This window comes from Spermophilus citellus (assembly GCF_964194105.1).
Source record: "Spermophilus citellus genome assembly, chromosome: 13".
NCBI lineage: Eukaryota > Metazoa > Chordata > Mammalia > Rodentia > Sciuridae > Spermophilus > Spermophilus citellus.
In genome coordinates this window covers 4,973,795-4,995,713 of record NC_138193.1, presented here as the reverse complement: position 1 = coordinate 4,995,713, position 21,919 = coordinate 4,973,795, and the positions used below count along the sequence as shown (strand labels likewise).

At 39.6% G+C, this 21,919-nt stretch overlaps 2 protein-coding genes across 2 annotated transcripts in view; both read right to left on the bottom strand.

The window, feature by feature from the left end:
- The window catches only part of IL18RAP (interleukin 18 receptor accessory protein), a gene marked incomplete at its 3' end in the record, with an annotated part of 28,263 nt that extends 21,858 nt beyond the window's left edge, over positions 1-6,405 (bottom strand). The window contains exons 1-3 of the mRNA XM_081263890.1: positions 6,334-6,405; positions 5,554-5,875; positions 5,276-5,459 (exon numbers count right to left, since the gene is read on the bottom strand). Coding sequence (XP_081120016.1) covers positions 5,276-5,459; positions 5,554-5,875; positions 6,334-6,403 — 576 coding nt within the window. The 5' untranslated portion in view covers positions 6,404-6,405. The remainder of the gene's footprint in view (positions 1-5,275; positions 5,460-5,553; positions 5,876-6,333) is intronic.
- A 13,011-nt stretch (positions 6,406-19,416) lies between these two features.
- IL18R1 (interleukin 18 receptor 1) overlaps positions 19,417-21,919 on the bottom strand; it is a 37,108-nt gene continuing 34,605 nt past the window's right edge. The window contains exon 11 of the mRNA XM_081263889.1: positions 19,417-21,725. Coding sequence (XP_081120015.1) covers positions 21,370-21,725 — 356 coding nt within the window. The 3' untranslated portion in view covers positions 19,417-21,369. The remainder of the gene's footprint in view (positions 21,726-21,919) is intronic.

The window sequence follows — 21,919 nt, the reverse complement described above, 5'->3', positions numbered from 1 at the left end:
AATAAGGAAGATAAGGAAAGAAAACTAAAAGCAGCAAAAGATGAGACATATCACATTCGAGAGAGTACCAACGCAGCGATCAGAAGAATTATCTGCAGCAACACTGCAGGTCAGGAAACAGTGAGATAAGATATTTAAAGTGCAATAAAACAAAAACACAACTCAAAACGAAACCTGCCAGCAAGAATATGTTGCCTAGAAAAGCCATCTTTCAGAAATGAAAGAGAAATAATAACTTTTCCAGTCAAAGAAAACCTAGGGAGTTCATTGCCAACTGCTACAGGGAGTCAGTCCTGTAAGCTGAAGTGAAAGGCTGCTGGTTAATGAAAAAATATGAAAGTAAAAAATCTCAATGGCTTGAAATACACGGTCATCTTCAGAATACCCTAATACTGTAAGGGTGGTACTTAAAGCAATTTTATTTCTACTGTCAAGGTTAAAAGACAAAACTGCTAAAACAACTTTAGCTACAATGATTCATTAAGGGATACAAATTCAAAAGAATATATGAATTTTGATATCAAAATCAGGAAAGGAAGATGTTAAGGAGCGAAACTATAGCTTTTGTTTGTGATTAAGGTTGTTATTAGCTTCAAATAATTTGTTAAAAAGTCAAAAATTTTTAGGGTGAGTTCGTGATATCCATAAAAACAAAAATGAGAAGTCACACACACTGTAAAAAATAAGGATTCTCAGCACCACACCACAGGAAACAGACAAAACATAAATAAGGAAGAGAGAAACAACAGGCCCACAAAACCTGAAAAATGAATTACAAAATGGCAGTAGTATGTCCTTACCTATCAATGATTGCCTTAAATATAAATGGACTAAATTCTCCAAAAAACAGAGACGATTAATGAATGAGGAAAAATATGATCCAATAAATTTAAAGCCTGCTTTGTCTGATATCAGCATAGTAACCCCTGCTTTCTTTCTTTGGGTTTCTATTTGGATGGAATTTATTTTTCCATTCCTTCACTTTTGGTCTATGTGTCTCCTTCCTAGAAGTTAAGTCTCCTATAGGCAACATGGGTAGATTTCCAAATGCACGCGCATCAAAATCCAAATGCCACTTTTCCATAAACATAGAAAACCAACCCTTAAACTCATATAGATTCACCATAGACCCCAAATGGCCAAAACAATCTTGACCCAAAAGAACAAAGCTAGAGACACATTCTTGGATTTCAAACATATTATAGAGGGATAACATCAAAACAATATGGCACTGGCCTAAACAACAGATAAATGGACCAATGGAACAGATAGAAAGCCAAGAAATAAACCCATACGTTTATGGTGGAATGATTTTCAGTAAAGATGCCAAGAGCACACAATATAGAAAGGATAGTCTCTTCAATAAATGGTGCTGGGAAAACTGATTACCCACACGTAAAAGAATAAAATTGGATCTTTATCTAACATCATAAATAAAAATAAGCTCAAAATGGATATAAGACCTGTTGTGATGGAACTTCTAGGAAAAAAAAAAACAAAAACAGAGAAAGCTCCCGGACATTTGCTGAGTAACAGTGTTTTAGGGGATGACCCTAAAAGCCCAAGCAAGAAAAACAAAACTAGACTATGGGAGTGTATCCAGCTCAAAAGCTTCAGCACAGCCAAGAAAACGGGAAACAACTCATAGAAAGGGAGAAAATGTTTGCAAACTATACATCTGATAAGGGCGTAACATACAAAATACAATAGGGGCTCTAACAACCCAACTGCAAGAACATAATTAACTGGACTGAAAAATGGGCAAAGGAGTGAACAGACATTAGTATGATTATTATTAGTAGTAGTACTAGTGATAGTACCAGGAATTGAACCCAGGGGCACTTAACCACTGAGCAACATCCCTAACCTTTTTTTTCTATTTTACTTATAGACAGGGTCTCACTGAGTTGCTTAGCGTCTTGCTTTTGCTGAGGCTGGCTTTGAACTCATGGTCCTCCTGCCTCAGCCTCCAGAGTCACTGGGATTACAGGCGTCTGCCACGGTGCCCAGCTCCTGAACATACATTTCTGTTAAGAAGACTTATGTGGGGCTGGAGTGGTGGCTCAGTGGTAGAGTGCTCGCCTAGCATGCATGAGGCACTGGGTTCAATCCTCGGCACCACATAAAAACAAACTAATGTATCCACCTAAAACTAAAGATACATAAATAAGTAAATATTTTTAAAAAGAAGACTTATGAATAACCAAAAATGTGTTAAAAATGCTCAGCCTCACTAATCATCAAACAAATGAAAATTAAAACCACCTGGAGGGCTGGGGATATAGCTCAGTTGGTAGAGTGCTTGCCTCACATGCACAAGGCCATGGGTTCAATCCCCAGCTTCGCCAAAACAAAATAAAACAAAAACCACCTTGAAATATTACCTCACACCTATTAGGATGACTTTTATAAAACACACAGAAATGACACGTTTGGGCAAGAATGCAGAGAAAAGAACCACTTTAGCATGGTTGGTGAGAATGTAAATCAACACAACTATTATGGAAAATGCTATAGAGATTCCTTAAAAAAAAAGACAATGGAACCACCCTCTGATGCAGCGATCTCACTCCTGTATGTGCATCCAAAGGAAGCGAAATCAGTTTGTGGAAGGGACATCATGCTTCCGTGCTGATTGCAGCTCTACCCACAATTGCCAAGATGTGGAATCAACCCAGTTACAGACGAAGGCATGAAGAAATATGGTAGACAAACACCAAGAAATAGTATCCAGCCTTCTCAAAAAGAAACCCTGTAATTTGTGATATGGATGAACCAGAAGACAACATGGTCAGTGACATAAGCCAGGCACAGAAAGACAAATAGTGCATGATCTCATGTATACGTGGAGTCTAAAAATAAAAAAAGCTGAAATTATGGAAGTAGAGAGTCGAGTGGTTTTACAAGAGGCCTGTGGTGGGGAGGGAGTGGGGAAATGTTGGTCAAGATGGACAGGAGGAATACATCTTGAGGTCTCTTGCACAGCGGGGTGACTGTATTGTGCATTTCCAAATTACTAAGAGCCAAATTTCAAATGTTTTACCATGAAAAGTGGTAAGTAAGCAAGGGCATGGATCTACCCATCAGCTTCATTTAACAATTCTGCATCATATACATATATCAAAACATCCCCTTCTGCCCCAGAAATATAGGAATTATTCATTAAAAATGATAAAATGGTTGAAAATGATGATTTGAAAAACACACGCTAGCCTGAATTTTTGTTGTTTATGAAGGTGTTCTAGAGCCCTCCAGAGAGACGTCCCCAAATCCACAGAGTTGTTTCCGTGGTATACTCTGCACATCTGCTGGGCACCCCAATGTAATTTCAGGGATTTCCACAATGTCATCTTTCTATCCACTCAGCCAGTGTCTGCTTCATTTGTTCAGAGAAAGCGTTCTGAGGTGTGACCTGTGACATCTGAGACTTGGGGTTCAGCATGAAGGAAAGGGCCACCAGGTGTTATGGCTGCTCAATGTCCTCATTCCTCCTGGTGTGCCACAGCCTCGAAGTCCACGACTCCCAGACCACCATAGGCATGTGCGTGTGTTTGAGCTTACACACCCATGTGCAACTCATGAAACATAAACCGAACCAAGACCTGTTCAAATCTGTCACAATTCTAACAACGGTCATCGTTTGCCTTTCACCATGAAATACATGGTGAAAATTGCTGTCAAAACCCCAGAGAGCCGGGCATGGTGGTGGTGCATGCCTGTAATCCCAGTAGCTCGGGAGGCTGAGGTAGGAAGATCACAAGTTCAAAGCCAGCCTCAGCAACTCAGTGAGGTCCTAAGCAACTCAGCAAGACCCTGTTCTCAAAATAAAAAATAAAAGAGCTGGGGATGTGGCTCAGTGGTTCAGCACCCCAGGGTCCGATTCCCAGTATCATCCCCTGCTAAAAAAAAAAAAAAAAAATGTGCCAGAGAAGTGAAACAAAGCTTTTTTTTTTTTTTGCAAATGTCATCTGGTTTTAGGGTCTAGCTTGTGCAATGTGTGCAGAGAACTAGAAACTACAGTGTGGCTTGTGCTCAACTGCAAGAGCAAAGGGTGTTCAGTTCAGGTGTACGATTGTGGACATGCGAACACGTTTCCATCAGACTATGGCATCGCAACTATTTCACTGGCTTGAGCCCAACCCACCTTGTCAGCCAGTCATCCATCAAGGCAGGTTATGAATATTTGGAGCCCAGGGGAGTTTTGTTCTTGAGAGAGAAATGAAAATAATGAAGAGAACCACCAGCTCTTCTTACCCACCTCATGTTTGAAGTTATCATGTTCTTTAAATTAAAATTCTACTCCAGTCAGTACTGTTGGTCTCATTGTAAAATACCACAAGCCATATCATCTGCCTTATTTCTGTAATGAATTTAGTAACACCTGTCCTCACGTCATCACAGAGTCCCCTAGGAGTCTCTCATGAGTTTTGTGGTGGATAAAATCACCAGGTAGATACAGAAGGTAGCTAACTTGCCTTCTTTGACTTCACCCAGAAAACATATTTAAAAACATACTTTATGTTACAAACATAGATATCGTAAGCCAAATGAATGTTTTTGTGTGATTTCTAAAGTCTTGTTGTTGCAGGAGCCAACTTGGATCTATTCCCAGATCCCAACCCACCCAGGGATGAAGTGTGATTGGATTCTGTTGCCTGAGATGCCTAAGCAGCATTTACCTATCTGTTAGCACTTGGAGAAACTATAAACCATAAAGTAAATGTAAAGTGTTTTGGTGATGGAAGTTTACTCACATAATTCATAACTCAATATCATCACAAAACTTGACCTTGATCTTTTTTCCCCTTAGCCCTCCCCGCCGGCTCTCATGGATGTGTCCAAACTGTCCTCCTTGGGGCACCCTCTTAGGAAAAGTATTCAGTTTTCTTGTTTCTTTTGGAAACCTTCAAGCCCTTGGAGGGTGCCCCTACCGTTGGCAATATCCATTGCTTTCCAAAAAAAGCAGAATGAACTCACCTGTCTTCTACTTAGACACCCTTAGGTTTACGTCTTACCCAAATATGTGAAATACTTGCAGGTTAGAAATTTTTCTGGTGCTGATCAAAAGGATGAGTCTGAGAATCCCAGTGTTGTGCTCTCTTCTACATAGGACCAAGACCCTTTTAGAATTGTCAGGTCTCTTGCTCAGGTACAGGGTCAGCATTTGAGTCATTCTAGACCTCAGGTTCTCAAACCCACATTTCTATAAAGTACTTAAAGAGTTGTTACCAGAAAAACCATGCTCTTACATCAGTTTCACAGAATTCATTCTCACCTGGTACCAAGTCACCTCTGGACTCTGTGTTTCATTTTGGCAGCTGAGACTGGGACAATAAATGGAGTCCATCCTACCAAGAAGTAGATATTGCTTATGTGGCTTACGGTTCTCACAGGATGAATTTGTCTGGGGCTTAATTTCCAAGACTGTCTTGACACAACATGCCACATCTTGGGGGCTCCTAGGAGATTAACAAGGTCCTGTGAACATAGATATTTTATTTAGGTAGTAAGGATCTGATGATACTTGCAGATAAGAAAGCATCTGGGACATACCTAATCCTGGGTCCACAAATATATGAACCAGAATCATTCATCTCTGGGATCAAAAAGCGAAGCATAGTCTTGTCCTGAATGATATGCGGATATCTGTTAGTAATTTCCTCCAGTGGGTCTCCATTCTGAGGTTGTAGGTACCAGAGGACATCAGATAGGTCTTTACTGCCACTGCAGGGAAAGTACTCAGACTCTCTTGTGGGTGAGGGTTCGCTTGTTGGGTACAAGTGGGATTTCTGCAGTTCTGGTAAATCACAAAATAAGACAAATTCCTCTTCACTCTCTGTGGAATACGTCCAAAGGAGTCTTTTGGTGGAACAATCTGACAATCACAATAAACAAAGCAACACAGAAACACATTAGAAGATAAAAAGCTAACTTACATTAAAAAAAAAAAACCTGAAGTAACACAAGAATACATCCCTCTGTGCATCTATCTTCTTCACTGTGCCCATTTTGCAGGGAAAAAAAAAAAAAAGATGTTCATGTTCTAATTCCCTTCCATTGGGCTTCAGTAGGACTCTGACATCCTGTGACTGACAGCTGGGCCATCAATCATTCCTTTCAGCTACTCCCACCCAACACCCAGCTATGGTAACTGGGCTCCCCATCCACACTTGGAGTCCACTGAAAGCTGTTCACCCTGATAACTCTCCCACTGCCGTTTGAAGAGCAGGAAGGAAACGCTGTGTGTAAATATGTCACACTGCTGATATCATCTGTCAACTTCAGGCTTTGACCACAAGACTCAGTGTTAGCATGAAAAGTGAAAACCCCTACCTGAAATATTCAATTCCGTCATCCTCTCTCCTGCGACAAGCCAAAGAAATGTCCAAGCCCAACAGAGCATGACTCTCCTGCGCTCCCGTCATCACATCAGGAGACCCACCCCGTTGGCAGTAAAGAGGACGTGGAGGGGCTCCTTTCCGAGTATCCTCTTCACTTCTGAAATGGGAAATGGAGAAATCGGAACCAGTGACCAAAATGCGAGTCACACAGGAAGCTTTGAAGGGCAGGTCCCACCCAGTGAGCCTCCGCATGCCCATGGCTGTGTGGGGACTTTTGTAGTGAGAAGCAGCCTCTTCGTATGTATGGAGAGGAGGAGGAAGGGCACCAGGTTACCCCCCGGACCTGCCAACCATAGAGTATGTTCTTCTAATGCCATTTTCCCCACGTGGAATTCTTTCTTTCTTTTTTTCTTTCTTTTAATGTTCTCATCTAGTGTGCACATTTTTATGAATCATTTGGAAAAAAAAGTTAAGTTCATATTTTCCAGAAAAGATTGCCCACATTATTTGAAAATGGCTGATTCTTTCAAGTGAAGGAAGCTAGAGATACAGCTTCTAAGTATAAAATCCAAAAAAAAAAAATACTAGTTTACAATAACTGTCATAGAAAAAGGAAAAGGGAGATTGTTATTGGCCATAGCATCAACCTAGTCTTCTTGAATGTAAAGGTGAGAAGTTCTTCCCAAGAGAGACTCAGAGCTGGGAGCTACCATGCTGTGTTTGTCCCCTGTGCTGACAGGGTCGCCATGGGAACTGTCACACACCTTATCAGTGATGAGGAGTAAGGATATGGAATAGGTAATGTTTGGTTATTTATTTTGTTTTGAACAGAAAATAAAAGTATTGGTTATAGAATAGTCTGTCTATGTCTTCTAGAGCTCTGAATGTTGACCATTAACATAAAAGTAGCCTGTGTCTTGTCTTTGGGATTATGGGAATAAGATGAGTTTCCCAAAATTTTGGCTAAAAATCCCCCCCCCCCACAAACACTCCTGTAGTGTCTCAGCCTCTTTAAGGGAGGTGAGAGCAAGGGATAAATGGTACAGTCGCTGTCTTCAAGGGTCCATCACAGTGTGGAGGACAGAGTAAAAGAAACAACTATTCCGATGCTTGTTAAAATGGTAAAGACTTTATTCAAGACTATTGCAATAGGGGAGACAGATCAAGGCCCACTCCCAGTGCAAGGATAAGTGGGGAGTTATAGCCAAGGAGGAGGGTGCAGGTCAGTGGGTGGGAAGTTATCAAGAGAAATGGAAAGAACAGGGATCCCTACTAAACCCACATAACAGAATGTTGCTCAAGGCAGGTCAAAGATATCCAGGGTGGAGATGAGGAACTTAATCAAATATCAAGGTTAATGCTCTCACACAGGTGCCTAGTTTGGCGGGGCGGGAATTACATAGCAGTGTACTTTGCTCAGACTGGCTGATCAGGCCAAAGATAGGACAGGTGCAGAGGTGGAGGCTTGGAGAAGACAGCTCAGAAGATCCTGACCAAAGTTTGGTCAAGGAGAGAGTCTCTGTTTACACAAACACCCAAATCAACAATTTTAACAACATGCAATAAAGAAATAAAGTCCATTGCTAAAACGGAAAGAGAGGGAGAAAGAGAAAGAGAGAAGAAGAAGAGAGAAGAGAGAGGAAAAGAAAGAGAAGAAAAGTCCATCACATATCCTATGGTCACTCTAAAAGTTCCCTTTAAAAAATTTTCTCCCCAGCAGATGAGATAATCAAAATCAATCATCAATCAATCCATCAATCTGAGGGAGAGGGAAGGCTGCGCGGATCGGTAGCCCTGGCTGAGAGGCAGATTGAGCTCCTGGAGAAATACCAGCCATTCAGAGAAGGCTGGGGCCAAAGGAAAGGAAAACTGACAAACCCCAAAGAAGAAAATCAGAAAATGAAAAACATCCCTGTCAGTGAGACAGACAAAAGGAGGAGCGACTAGAAGTGAGTGTCAGAAACTGCAGAGTCAGGGATGAGAAGGACTGAGCAGGGCCCTCAGGTTGGGGCCAGAAGTATTGGACATTTATATCTGGCTGTGTACCAAGAGCGAGGGTAGGACCCAGAGGGATGATTGTTAGTCCTGGGGACGAGGTCCACTCGGGTCTTTATCCTCACTTGTGACTACTGGTGGCTTTTCTGATCAGAACTGCAGTCCATAAATTAGGCAGGATGAGACTCCACCTTGTAAGGTGGAGTGACCCCCCTGACCCTCCTTTACTTTGCCCACAGGAAGAATGATCTTCTCCATCTCAATCACCAAATGCACGTTCCTGAAGAACAAGACTGAGCTTATCATTTCATGATAAAAACCCTCACTGGCCCCCACTGCCCATGAGATTGAGAAGTGATTCCATGCACCACCCACATTCCTAGTAGGATGTGTCTCACATCCCTCTCTCTCTGACATTTTCCTCAAAGACACCTTCCCTGACCACATGGATGAAGACACTCCCACTCCATCCCTTCCTGACCATGACCCAGCACACAGCCATCGCTCTGATTATTCTTTTACATTACTTTTGTCTTAGGATGCATTCTTTTTTTAAAAATTTTTTTATTGTTGGTTGTTCAAAACATTACATAGTTCTTGACATATCATATTTCACACTTTGATTCAAGTGGGTTATGAACTCCCATTTTTACCCCGTATACAGATTGCAGAATCACATCATTGTGATTTACATATTGCCATACTAGTGTCTGTTGTATTCTGCTGACTTTCCTATCCTCTACTATCCCCCCTCCCCTCCCCTCCCCTTCCCTCCCCTCTTCTCTCTCTACCCCCTCTACTGTAATTCATTTCTCCCCCTTGTATTATTTTTCCCTTTCCCCTCACTTCCTCTTGTATGTAATTTTGTATAACCCTGAGGGTCTCCTTCCATTTCCATGCAATTTCCCTTCTCTCTTGCTTTCCCTCCCACCTCTCATCCCTGTTTAATGTTAATCTTCTTCTCATGCTCTTCGTCCCTACTCTGTTCTTAGTTACTCTCCTTATATCAAAGAAGACATTTGGCATTTGTTTTTTAGGGATTGGCTGGCTTCACTTAGCATAATCTGCTCTAATGCCATCCATTTCCCTCCAAATTCTATGATTTTGTCATTTTTTAATGCAGAGTAATACTCCATTGTGTATAAATGCCACATTTTTTATCCATTCATCTATTGAAGGGCATCTAGGTTGTTTCCACAGTCTAGCTATTGTGAATTGTGCTGCTATGAACATCGATGTAGCAGTGTCCCTGTAGCATGCTCTTTTTAGGTCTTTAGGGAATAGACCGAGAAGGGGAATAGCTGGGTCAAATGGTGGTTCCATTCCCAGCTTTCCAAGAAATCTCCATACTGCTTTCCAAATTGGCTGCACCAATTTGCAGTCCCACCAACAATGAACAAGTGTACCCTTTTCCCCACATCCTCGCCAGCACTTGTTGTTGTTTGACTTCCTAATGGCTGCCAATCTTACTGGAATGAGACGGTATCTTAGGGTGGGTTTGATTTGCATTTCTCTGACTGCTAGAGATGTTGAGCATTTTTTCATGTACTTGTTGATTGATTGTATGTCCTCCTCTGAGAAGTGTCTGTTCAGGTCCTTGGCCCATTTGTTGATTGGGTTATTTGTTATCTTATTGTCTAATTTTTTTGAGTTCTTTGTATACTCTGGATATTAGGCCTCTATCTGAAGTGTGAGGAAAAAGGCAACATCACAACAGACACTTCAGAAATACAGAAGATAATCAGAAATTATTTTGAATCCTTATACTCCAATAAAATAGAAGATAGTGAAGGCATCAATAAATTTCTTAAGTCATATGATCTGCCCAGATTGAGTCAGGAGGATATAGACAACCTAAACAAACCAATATCAATTGAGGAAATAGAAGAAACCATCAAAAGACTACCAACTAAGAAAAGCCCAGGACCGGATGGGTATACAGCAGAGTTTTACAAAACCTTTAAAGAGGAACTAATACCAATACTTTTCAAGCTATTTCAAGAAATAGAAAAAGAGGGAGAACTTCCAAATTCATTCTACGAGGCCAACATCACCCTGATTCCTAAACCAGACAAAGACACTTCAAAGAAAGAAAACTACAGACCAATATCTCTAATGAACCTAGATGCAAAAATCCTCAATAAAATTCTGGCGAATCGGATTCAAAAACATATCAAAAAAATTGTGCACCATGATCAAGTAGGATTTATCCCTGGGATGCAAGGCTGGTTCAATATACGGAAATCAATAAATGTTATTCACCACATCAATAGACTTAAAAATAAGAACCTTATGATCATCTCGATAGATGCAGAAAAAGCATTCAACAAAGTACAGCATCCCTTTATGTTCAAAACTCTAGAAAAATTAGGGATAACAGGAACATACCTCAACATTGTAAAAGCTATCTATGCTAAGCCTCAGGCCAGCATCATTCTGAATGGAGGAAAATTGAAGGCATTCCCTCTAAAATCTGGAACAAGACAGGGATGCCCTCTCTCACCACTTCTGTTCAACATAGTTCTTGAAACACTGGCCAGAGCAATTAGACAGACGAAAGAAATTAAAGGCATAAAAATAGGAAAAGAAGAATTTAAATTATCACTATTTGCAGATGACATGATTCTATACCTAACAGACCCAAAAGGGTCTACAAAGAAACTATTAGAGCTAATAAATGAATTCAGCAAAGTGGCAGGATATAAAATCAACACGCATAAATCAAAGGCATTCCTGTATATCAGCGACAAGTCCTCTGAAACGGAAATGAGGAAAAACACTCCATTCACAATATCCTCAAAAAAAATAAAATACTTGGGAATCAACCTAACAAAAGAGGTGAAAGACTTATACAATGAAAACTACAGAACCCTAAAGAGAGAAATAGAAGAAGATCTTAGAAGATGGAAAAATATACCCTGTTCATGGATAGGCAGAACTAACATCATCAAAATGGCGATATTACCAAAAGTTCTCTATAGGTTTAATGCAATGCCAATCAAAATCCCAACGGCATTTCTTGTAGAAATAAAGAAAGCAATCATGATACTCATATGGAAAAATAAAAGACCCAGAATAGCAAAAGCAATTCTAAGCAGGAAGTATGAATCAGGCAGTATACTGATACCAGACTTCAAACTATACTACAGAGCAATAGTAACAAAAACAGCATGGTACTGGTACCAAAACAGGCGGGTGGACCAATGGTACAGAATAGAGGACACAGAAACCAATCCACAAAACTACAACTATCTTATATTTGATAAAGGGGCTAAAATCATGCAATGGAGGAAGGATAGCATCTTCAACAAATGGTGCTGGGAAAACTGGAAATCCATATGCATCAAAATGAAACTGAATCCCTTTCTCTCGCCATGCACAAAAGTTAACTCTAAATGGATCAAGGAGCTTGATATCAAATCAGAGACACAGCGTCTGATAGAAGAAAAAGTTGGCTACGATCTACATACTGTGGGGTCGGGCTCCAAATTCCTCAATAGGACACCCATAGCACAAGAGTTAATGACTAGAATCAACAAATGGGACTTACTCAAACTAAAAAGTTTTTTCTCAGCAAAAGAAACAATAAGAGAGGTAAATAGGGAGCCTACATCCTGGGAACAAATCTTTAGGATGCATTCTTGTCTAAAAATACTCATTCTTAAAAGCTGTGTGACAACAGGAACCGAGTACCTCTTTCCCTGTGGGTCTTGCACTCCCTGTCCAGGAACAGTGCTGTGCTAATAAGAGGAGCTCAGCCACCGTTTGTTCAGAATTCATTACACTGCAGCCTAATTGTGGTTCCCCTAGCCCTGTCTTCCCACTAGACTAGGAACTCTTTAAGAGCAAGGGTGCTGTTTCAGAAATCACATCCATGCTTACTGCAAAGTAGAAGCCAATTCTATTGATGAGACAAATGAAAAATGCTCCAGGAGGAGTCAAAACAGACGCATATCAATCTATTATGACAACTCACTCTCTATATGAGCATAAGTCACTTAGAATTTCTGGATTTTCATTTTTTTATCTGCAAAATAAATCATTTGCACTGTATCAGTAGTTCCTCAACCTCAGAGCTAGCTAGAGAATTATAATTTCTGGGAGTTAACTAATAAATCCCTTTTTCCCTTAATTTCTCTGACATGTGAAACATGGGATTAAATGATTGATAAAATCATCTCTACCATTCTGCAATTCCATGTCTCAATGTCCAAGGCTGCAGCAAACTAATGGCCTGAATATCCAGCCCTTGGGAATTTCCATCCTACTTGAGATGACAGACACTCCCTACATGATGCATGCACCTGCTGGCCTCCAGTCTCGGGTTCCCTGGGTCAGTTCCAGGCTGCAGCTTTGCCTCTGGGACTGTGTTTCTCAAATTATTTTTATTGGAAGAACAACCTGGAAAACTTGTTACAAATGTGTCTTCATGGGCTCCCCCAAGGGCTGATTAAATTAGATTCTCAGGGAGAACAATGGATCTACTTTATAAACAAGTGTCCAGACTCTTGACCCAGAAGTCATCTTTGGGAAACCCCTAGGAACAAGAACAGAGCCTGAGGAGATGGGCCAGCCCCTGAATCATAGTAATTGTTACCATTTCTGGTGGTCACAGCACAGCACAGCATAATACAAAACAATTCTGAAATTTTTATTTAAATGGAATAACAGCCTGCATGATGTGTTTTTCAATGTCTACTCTTTCATAAGACCATCTAATGTCAAAGTGCTGTCATTCATTTTTACCATCATCAAAATGTTTCTGGGAATCAGAGTATCATGCAAGCATTGGGTATTCCATTTGTTAAGAATTGAACAACTTAAACTAAGCAAGGCTGCACATTCTGTTGATGGGAATAAAATGATCAAGTGACACTGATCATATCGTTCATTTGCACTCTGGTCACCTGGGGGAAGATGGGTAGTGACTTTCTCATTTTACCAATGGACCACCTAAGTTTGCATTGCTAGGAGTAGTGGTCTCCATTACTAATGATAATCACATACCTGTTAAGTGTTAGAAGAGGGATTCAGATCCAGATGTCGAGGGTCTCAAAGCTCCTGATTTTGTTACCATCACATGCTGTTCCTCACAAATGAAGACGAGAACCAAAAGAATGACTTTGGAAATCTGCAGGCTATCTCCCCAGAGCGTTTTCCAGATGTGTTTTGAGAGTCCAGTTTCTTTTTGGGGAGAATGAAGCCTTCCCCTTCAGACAATCAAGGGTACCTTTTCAGTGATTTGGGGGAGGAATAATGAACTAAAACTTTCATTTACCAAAGCTCTGACAGCAGGAGAGAAAGAAGCTAGAGAAAGCAAGTCTGCAGCCCAGAAGAGAAATCTTATCCTTAGGGTCGAGCTCACGCAGAGATAGAGATACATGGGGAAAGAGTAAGTACTTAATTCAACTAATACTATTATGATTCTCTTATGGTCCATGGTAGCTTTATAGCCCATTGTCTCTGGATAATAGGTAAAGAAATGTGTAGCGTCTGCTCAGAAATGCTAGGGTCAAATCAAGAGGACCATTTGAATTTGGCAAATATCTTGAATCCCTCCACTTCCAGCCCTTCCCATAAAAAGCTTGAAGCACTGTGGAAAAGTTTTGTTTATAACCACCAGTTGTTTCGTTTAAAGTCAAGTCCCCATACATGTGGAGTCACAGATGTTGCTGAGATAGCACATCCATTATTTTTGAATATTTCATACAAAACAATTGTGTCAGCAGTTCATTTGAACAATTAGTTAAGCTCTTTTTCTCAACTTATATGTTTGTATTAGGAAATCTAGTGAGAAAATGTACTATTATCTTACATTTATTTCCTCTTCTTAAGACATGAAAAAAAGAGGGAGGAAATTTCAAGTCCTTATATCATTGACTGCAGCTTTTATATCTGAAGAAAAACATGTGGAAGGTATCCATTTTCAAAAAGTTCTACCGTACTTCTTCCTAGCCAGAGAGATACCTGGAGAAGACAAGAGAGCAGTCTAACTCATACAGTTTGGGAAATAATGAGTTATACATGGAGAACAAAGAGTAAGCTTTCAGTATTGTGGAAAGAACCTTTAGCATTATGAAGTGTGTAGTCATACAGGAAAAAAAATCAAGTTAACTACCTCTGTCAGTAGAAGGAAATGTCCTGAAGATGAAACATCAAAAACTCCTCTCAGGCCAGCCTCCTTGATAAGAAAAGGTTTGTGGTTGGGTTTAGTTGAAAGAGTGAGTAAGCTTGCTTCCTTTACAAGAATTTCCTATACAGAATACTAGCACCCAACTCAATTTCTCAACTGTGAAGCTTTCTATTTTTTTCTTTCTTGTAAAGTTAGCCCTTAACAATATAACCTTTAAGATCAAAGGTAGAGCTGGGTGTGGTGGTGCACGCCTGTAATCCCAGTGGCTCTGGAGGCTGAGGCAGGAGAATCATGAAGTCAGCCTCAGCAATAGTGAGATGCTAAGCAACTCAGTGAGTCCTGTCTCTAAATAAAACACAAAAAAAGGACTGGGGATGTAGCTCAGTGGTCAAGTGCCCCTCAGTTCCCCAGTACCCACCCCCCTGAAAAAGATAGAGTCTTTATTGTGATAAAAATTTTAATACAAAAATCTCTCCAACACCATTTATCTGAACCAATAATTTCTTGATAGAGTGAAATAACTTTAAAGTCTAAAATCATTGGAGATTTTATACCTATGTATCAACAGAGAGCTTCAGAATATAACATATAATTAAAAACTCCACTGCAATCAATACCTCTTAATACTTAGGACAGTCTGAGTTCACTCTAGACACAAAGAATTTTGTCTAAAAGCTTTTTTTGTTTATTTTTTATTTGTTTTTTTTTAATTACATATGACAGTAGAATGCATTTTGACATATCATACATATATGGAGTATAACTTCCCAGTCTTGTGGTTGTACATGATGTGGATTTACACTGGCTATGTATTCATATATGAACATAGGAAATTTATGTCTGATTCATTCTACTGTCTTAGAAAGCTTCTAAATTAAGCTCAGATAGCATTCTCCCTCAGAGTCTAAATTCTGATAAACTTAAGGCTGATGTGGCTGAACTCATGGAAGCTCCTACGCCATTTCTTCACATAACTGTATAATAACATAAAATACAAATGGGGACCACATTGCACTTTGGGATGAAGGCATGGTAAATGATTACCTGAGATGAAGGCGGGAGGATAGAAGAAGGAATAGCCACTACATACAGGATTGAACCAAATAAGTATATCCACCATTGGCCATGAACCTCTTAGGACTCCAAGAGGGCATGGGACTTTTTCTGAGACTATTGGAAGACTAGTAGCAAGTGCTATGGAAAAGACACTCCAGGCATGTGAAGTCCCAGGCTCACAGGGTCCTGCTGGGACAGCATCAGACGTGAGAGGAAAGGAAGCTAACCTGGGAGGGTTTAGGGCAGGGATGGCTAGGATGGAGGGGAAAGCTAAAATAAGGTGCTGTTCATGACAGCTGTTGAATAGTTGTTTAATTGAACAGGATTCAAGTTACTTGCAGATTTGGAAGGTGTTTTTGCAAAGTTTTAGAGATCCTGATATAGACCTTTGATGTTAAGTTTAAAGTTACTTAGAGAGGAGGTTTCCTAAAGTGTATTTATCAGCAGGTGTTTCTCTGGAGCTAAACATGATATTTATAAAGTGCATTTGGAAAGAGAAAATGCAAGAAAAGTCATAAAATCATTGAAATTCAGGAAATTTGGAAAGACGCAGGGCACATAATCACTACAAAATGTTTCAACATATTATAGAATCTCTCCATTTAAAATGGAGTATGGAGTAATCACATGAATAGAAAGTTGACAAGTGGAATAAGATAGATCTAATTGGATATGAAATTTTAGTGAAATGGGAAAAGGGACATCCAAAATCAATGTGTAAGAGGTAACTGTTGGGATAACTGGATGACCCTATGGAAAACACTCTGAGGGATTCATTTCTTGTACTACACACCAGAATGAATTCCAAAAGGGTTGAGGATTTCAAATGAAAAATGAATCTGTATAAGCATTGGAATAACATGGTAATTCTTCTGTAACCTGGGCCGAGGTAAGCACCAACAGCAAAGTAAAAAGATAAATGACAAACTGGGAAAATATTTGTAACTTACACCACAAAGTCTTAATGTCACTAATATATCAAGATCTTTCAAAGTAGTGTTGAAAAATAACATCATCTCTACAGAAAAATGGGCAACGGCCAAGAGAAAAACTCTCATGTACCTTGCTGATGGGAATGCAAGATGACTTATGAGCCCTGTGTGGAAGAATTTGGCTATATTGAGCAAAATCACATGTGTGACCCAGCCATCCTAAATACAGAAATCTTCCCCCAGAATATTCTAGCAAAAAGAAATGTGAAAATATGTATGCATAAAACTATACCTTAAGACACAAGTTGTTAGAACAAAAGACTAGAAATCTTTCTGACTCGTTAAATCAATTATAGTACAGCCACACAATGGTGTATAAGTATCTCTATAAAAGAATGAAGAGTAACTTCATATACAATCATGGAGTGATCACAAAATATATTCAAATAAGAAAATCAAGGTGGAAAAATTGTATATAATATTTCTAATTTATCTATGACAGACGAGAGAATATTTATATAATATGCATGCATGTTTATTTATATTAAAATAGGGGAGGCTAAGCCAACATGATTTTTTTAAATGTTCGCTTTAGGGGAAGGAGCAAACAAGTGATGGGAAGGGAATAGAAAGTGAACATCCAGGCACATACTTTATTTTAGAGGTGAGATCCTAAAAGAATGTAAACATTTTTGCAATGGTAGAAAACAAAATAAAAATTTAAGTACCAATCCCTAAAAATCAAAATAAAATAAGTAAACCTAAATATATTGAGTGGACTAAACTACATTCATAGGAATCCATCCCTCCATCCAGTATGATTCCCCAGGCACATCTGTAGAACCCTAGGACTCCTAAAACTTAGTATGGAAGTCACCACTAACTACTAAGCATTTGCCTCATTTGTGTAGCAATTGTATAAACAAGGTATGGTGCTCCCTGTGTGTTTGTACATTCAAAAGATACACCAGAAAGAGAGAAAAACATGTTTTGAGAAACCTCACACACAAACCTGTTGGCTCAAAACTCCCAGCCGGGACCCTGATGACTATCAGTGTGACACGCAGAGGTGTTGAAAGGCCCCAGTTCCTGCCCACAGTGCACACATGATGTTTCCTGTTAGATTTGTGGCTGGGCCACTCTTTGAAGAACCTCCATTGCTCAAAGATCCTACTCTTAGAGAAGCTTTTGCTCAGAAATTCGGCTTCTCCTGATCCTGTATTTCCTTCCGTGTAGCTACATTTCAAGTCAGAGTAACAGGTTATTTCCTCAGGGTATTTAAAGCTATAATTCAACTTGGTTCGGAGCACTGATTTTTCTAATGTCCTCACTTCAGACAGCTGTTGGTAGCTACATTCTTTCTATAGCTTTCTGGGAGTCCTAACCCACCTATCCTGCTACTAAACTTCGATATAGTCCCTGTTGACGGTCCAAAATCCCTCTAATGCAGTAGATGCCACATGAGCATGCTCTAGTAAGCGTGCACTTTAATCTTACACAGAACTTAAAGGCTTAGTTGCCCTCCACTCTGACCTTAATGGCTATAAGCACATTCCTCTTAACTGTCTTTTCATCCTCTGAGCCAGTCCTAAGTAACCTGCTTCCTCTCTGTGGGACCCTGCCCTAGGCTCTCCGTGTATGATGTGCATCCCCAGAGAAGTGCTTGCAGCCTGCAAAATACTTGCTCCACAATTGAAGAAAACATCATAAGATGAAAAGATCTCCCATGTTCATGAATAGACAGAAATGATATTGTTATAATAACCAGATTACAAAAAAATGAGACAGATTCAATAAACTCCCATCAAAATGCCAATGACTTTCTTCACAGAACTAGAAAAAAAAATCACAGAAAGAAAAAAAATACTCAGAGTAGCCAAAGCAATTTTAAGTCAAAAAAGTAATGTGTGCAATTTTAAAGAGAGAAAACTAGGAATTTTCCTGTTCCAGACTGGTAGGATAAGCTGTTCTGTGACTGCAGTCACATCCTGAATGTCTCAGTCATACCATGTCTCAGATTCCTGGGTTTGGAAAACTTGGGTTATAAAGTTGGTCTCTGCTTTGAGGGACTATGACTCTAAATTTAATAAATGCTTTCCAATAGAATAATAGACATAGATGAAGCATTTCTTTATACATCCAGAGAGTTAGTTGTTCTGATTCTCTGAAACAGAGTTTCCAGTTTAAGGGTATTAGAAATCATGGAAGAGAAACACGTTCAAATATCTAAAAAGTTATTTATTGATCCTGGTTGGATTCTTTTTAAAATGTAAAATATGCACATTAACTGGCATGTGAAGACCTATCATTTTTAAGTCCTTGTTTTAGTATCATGTGGACTTGTGAGAGAGGAAAGGGAATTCTTTTGCTCCTGGATAAAAGATAAATAAAAAGGTAGACACAAAGTAACTTCACATTAAAATATTAGTGGGTAAAAGCTCATTTTGAATGTCCCATATCTTATTAAAACAGGTGGGGCCAGGCACAGTGGCTCAGGTTGAGGCAGGAGGATCTCAAGTTCAAAGCCAGACACAGAACTTAGCCAGGCCCTAATCAACTTAGCAAGCCCTTCTCAAAATAAATAATAATAATAATAATAATAATAATAATAAAGGGCTTGGGATGTGGCTTGGTGGTTTAGCACCCCTGGGTTCAATGCTTTGTACAAAAAAAAAAATCAGGTGGGAATCTGTTTAAAGTGAGGGTTTGCAATTTTCAAGTAAGTGGAAAAGAGAGTCATAAGGCACTTCAAAAGTAAAGACAGAGACCAAAGGTTTATTAACATATTTCTTTGTATTTGAAGTTCTTTAAAGCACATATCTAATATATAGAATACACATATTTAATGTGAAACACATTTAATACAAAACACATTTAATGTGTTTTAAAGAATGCATAATAAAAGAGACAAGCAAAATTATTCTATGCATTATAATAGAAATATAATTTTTTTGATTATATATTTTCACATATAAAATATAAGGTATTCATTTAAAAAATCATTTACCAGCTTTAGCCAGTCAACAAGCAACCAGAATCGTAAGCACCAAAAAATTGCATCTCACTCTCTCACAAAGAAATCTCGTTTGTCTTGGATGTTCAACAAAATCTTCTGTTTTAAAGAGACTCTTTAAATTTTCCAGAACATTCATGCTGCACTAAAGTTCTAGTCAGACTCCCAAATTGACAGTTTCGCACATATCTGTCTTGCCTTGCTCTGTAAGGCTGAGTCATCAGTGTTTTTTGGTTTGGTTTTGTTTAGTTTTGGTACCGGAGACTATTGAATGCAGGGGCACTTAACCACTGAGCCATATCTGCAGCCCTTTCTCTATTTTTTGTTTTGAGACAGGGTCTTGCTATGTTTCTTAGGGTCTCACCAAGTTTCTGAGGCTGGCTTTGAACTTTCAATCCTTCTGCCTTAGGCTCCCATATCGCTGGGATTGCAGGTGTGCACCACCATGCCTAGCTTATCACTAGTTGATTTTCATGGGCAGGCATTACTTCTGAGGTCAATTGGAAGGCCCACAGAACTGGGGTTCCTCTAGGGAAACAGATGTAGGACTTCTAAGGCCAAAAGTAACACATGTCCAGCGGAGGTGTAACTTTTGCCCTATTAATATGCATCTCCTTATATTTCTATTTACTAATGCCCTCAAATTCAGATGCCACCTTCTCCAGATCTGCCTCGCCTTCCAGCTCTGTGGCTTCTATTTGATCCACTGTTAAATAACTGATATAAGTAATAATCAGTAAGAGCAATAATAATGATAGCAACACTTCAGTGGTAAGTCTGCACCAAGAATAGTTAGTTGGAAGTACTTTATTCACACAGTAACCCTGAGAAGAAGGTAAAACTATTACAAAATCTAATTTTACAATGTGGAAACGAGGCAGGCACAGAGAAGTTAGGTAAAGTTGTAGAGGGCACAGAACTAAGTAGCAAACTCAAGATCCGGGCTCAGGATAACACAGCCAGACCCTCCACCATCATGCCATGCTTCTTCCATACTAGTGGCACTTAAAAAATTTAATTGTTAAAAAAAAAGGTGAATACCTATGTTTTATTTTTTTTTTTATTGTGATTCAGTGCATCCCATGATCTTATGAGCTGCACTCATCTTGGATGTAAACATTTACATACAATCAACAAGTGTTTTAGGACAGTATGAGCAAAAGACCCAGAGAATCCTATGAATTAAAATTTGGGTATTTTGTGAAAAGTCCTTCTGTTTGGGGTTCTCTTTTAAAAGCTCTTACGAACAGGTTCGAATAAACCAGGTTCATGCAGTGCCTCTCTGGAGTTCCAAGAACTGTTTCCTCGCAACTGTGGCTGGGCCACAGGACTCATATCTTGAGGTTCAGACCCTGCTTGCAGCAGCAGCCCTCATCACTTCTCTGCTCTACACATCATCAGGCCTCTCTTTCCTTCCACGTCCCATGCATTTAGAGATTGATGGCCAGTGCTGGGGGGATGAAGGCAGCATTCCAATGACTACCATCCAGTGGTTCATAGAAAATAACTCCTTGCGCCCTTAAAATCCTCAGGTTCAAATTAGTTGTTAGCATTGAAAACTCTTAAAGATGCACCCTCCATGTAAGGCAAACGTTGATTTGCAAGGTTCCCAGCCTCACACTTGCTGATTCAGCTGATTGGTGTGAGCAGCTGCAAGCAGTTTCAGAAGAGGAAGAAAGAAGAGCTCCATTTCTTTTGCATTTCAGGGTTTTCCAGAAGTACCACAGCTCAATGTTTGGTCTTATCCCCAATGACCTAATGACAGATCTCATCTTTGATCTGTGAGCAGGATGTTCATAGAGTCGTCTATTTTAAACAACAGCCTTTGTTATGAGCAGGCTCCTGTGCTGGCTCCCCAGAACAGCTAGAGTACTTTCCCATACTCCGCTTTTCTGGAGCTCAATACGCTGAAAAAATAGGCAAGGCTTCTGATTCTCCTTTGCTTGGCTTGGTGGCTTTTGCAGGCATCAAATAAAGAAGATTTTTCCAGAATCTTGAGTTATAGGAAAGAGACTTACCAGCCTTCCATTGCAGCACTCTGTGGGATTTCAAGAGCTTGACTGACTGAGGCAAGAATGAGAATTCACTTGCAGGTGTAAATTCAATTAAGATTATTTTAATTTTTCTTTCCACCAATGCTTCGTGGAGTTCACTTTCAAGTTCATACCTGACTTCATTGGACATGTAACTTTTACTGAGGACAATGATCAGTCTTCGGCTTTTCTCTATCAGTGAATGGATTTCATCAACAACAGCTGAAAACACAAGACATGTTGTTAATGGAAGCAGACTGGAAAGGGTGGGCATGTAATAAAAAACTATTTTGCACAGTCTTGTTTTAAAATAAGCCATTTATTCTTAAGTTTTATATGCTCATTGAAAACAACCACCTAGGGGCAGTAATAATAATCACCTTCCCAGCTCTCACTCTGTTACTTCTTTTAAAATT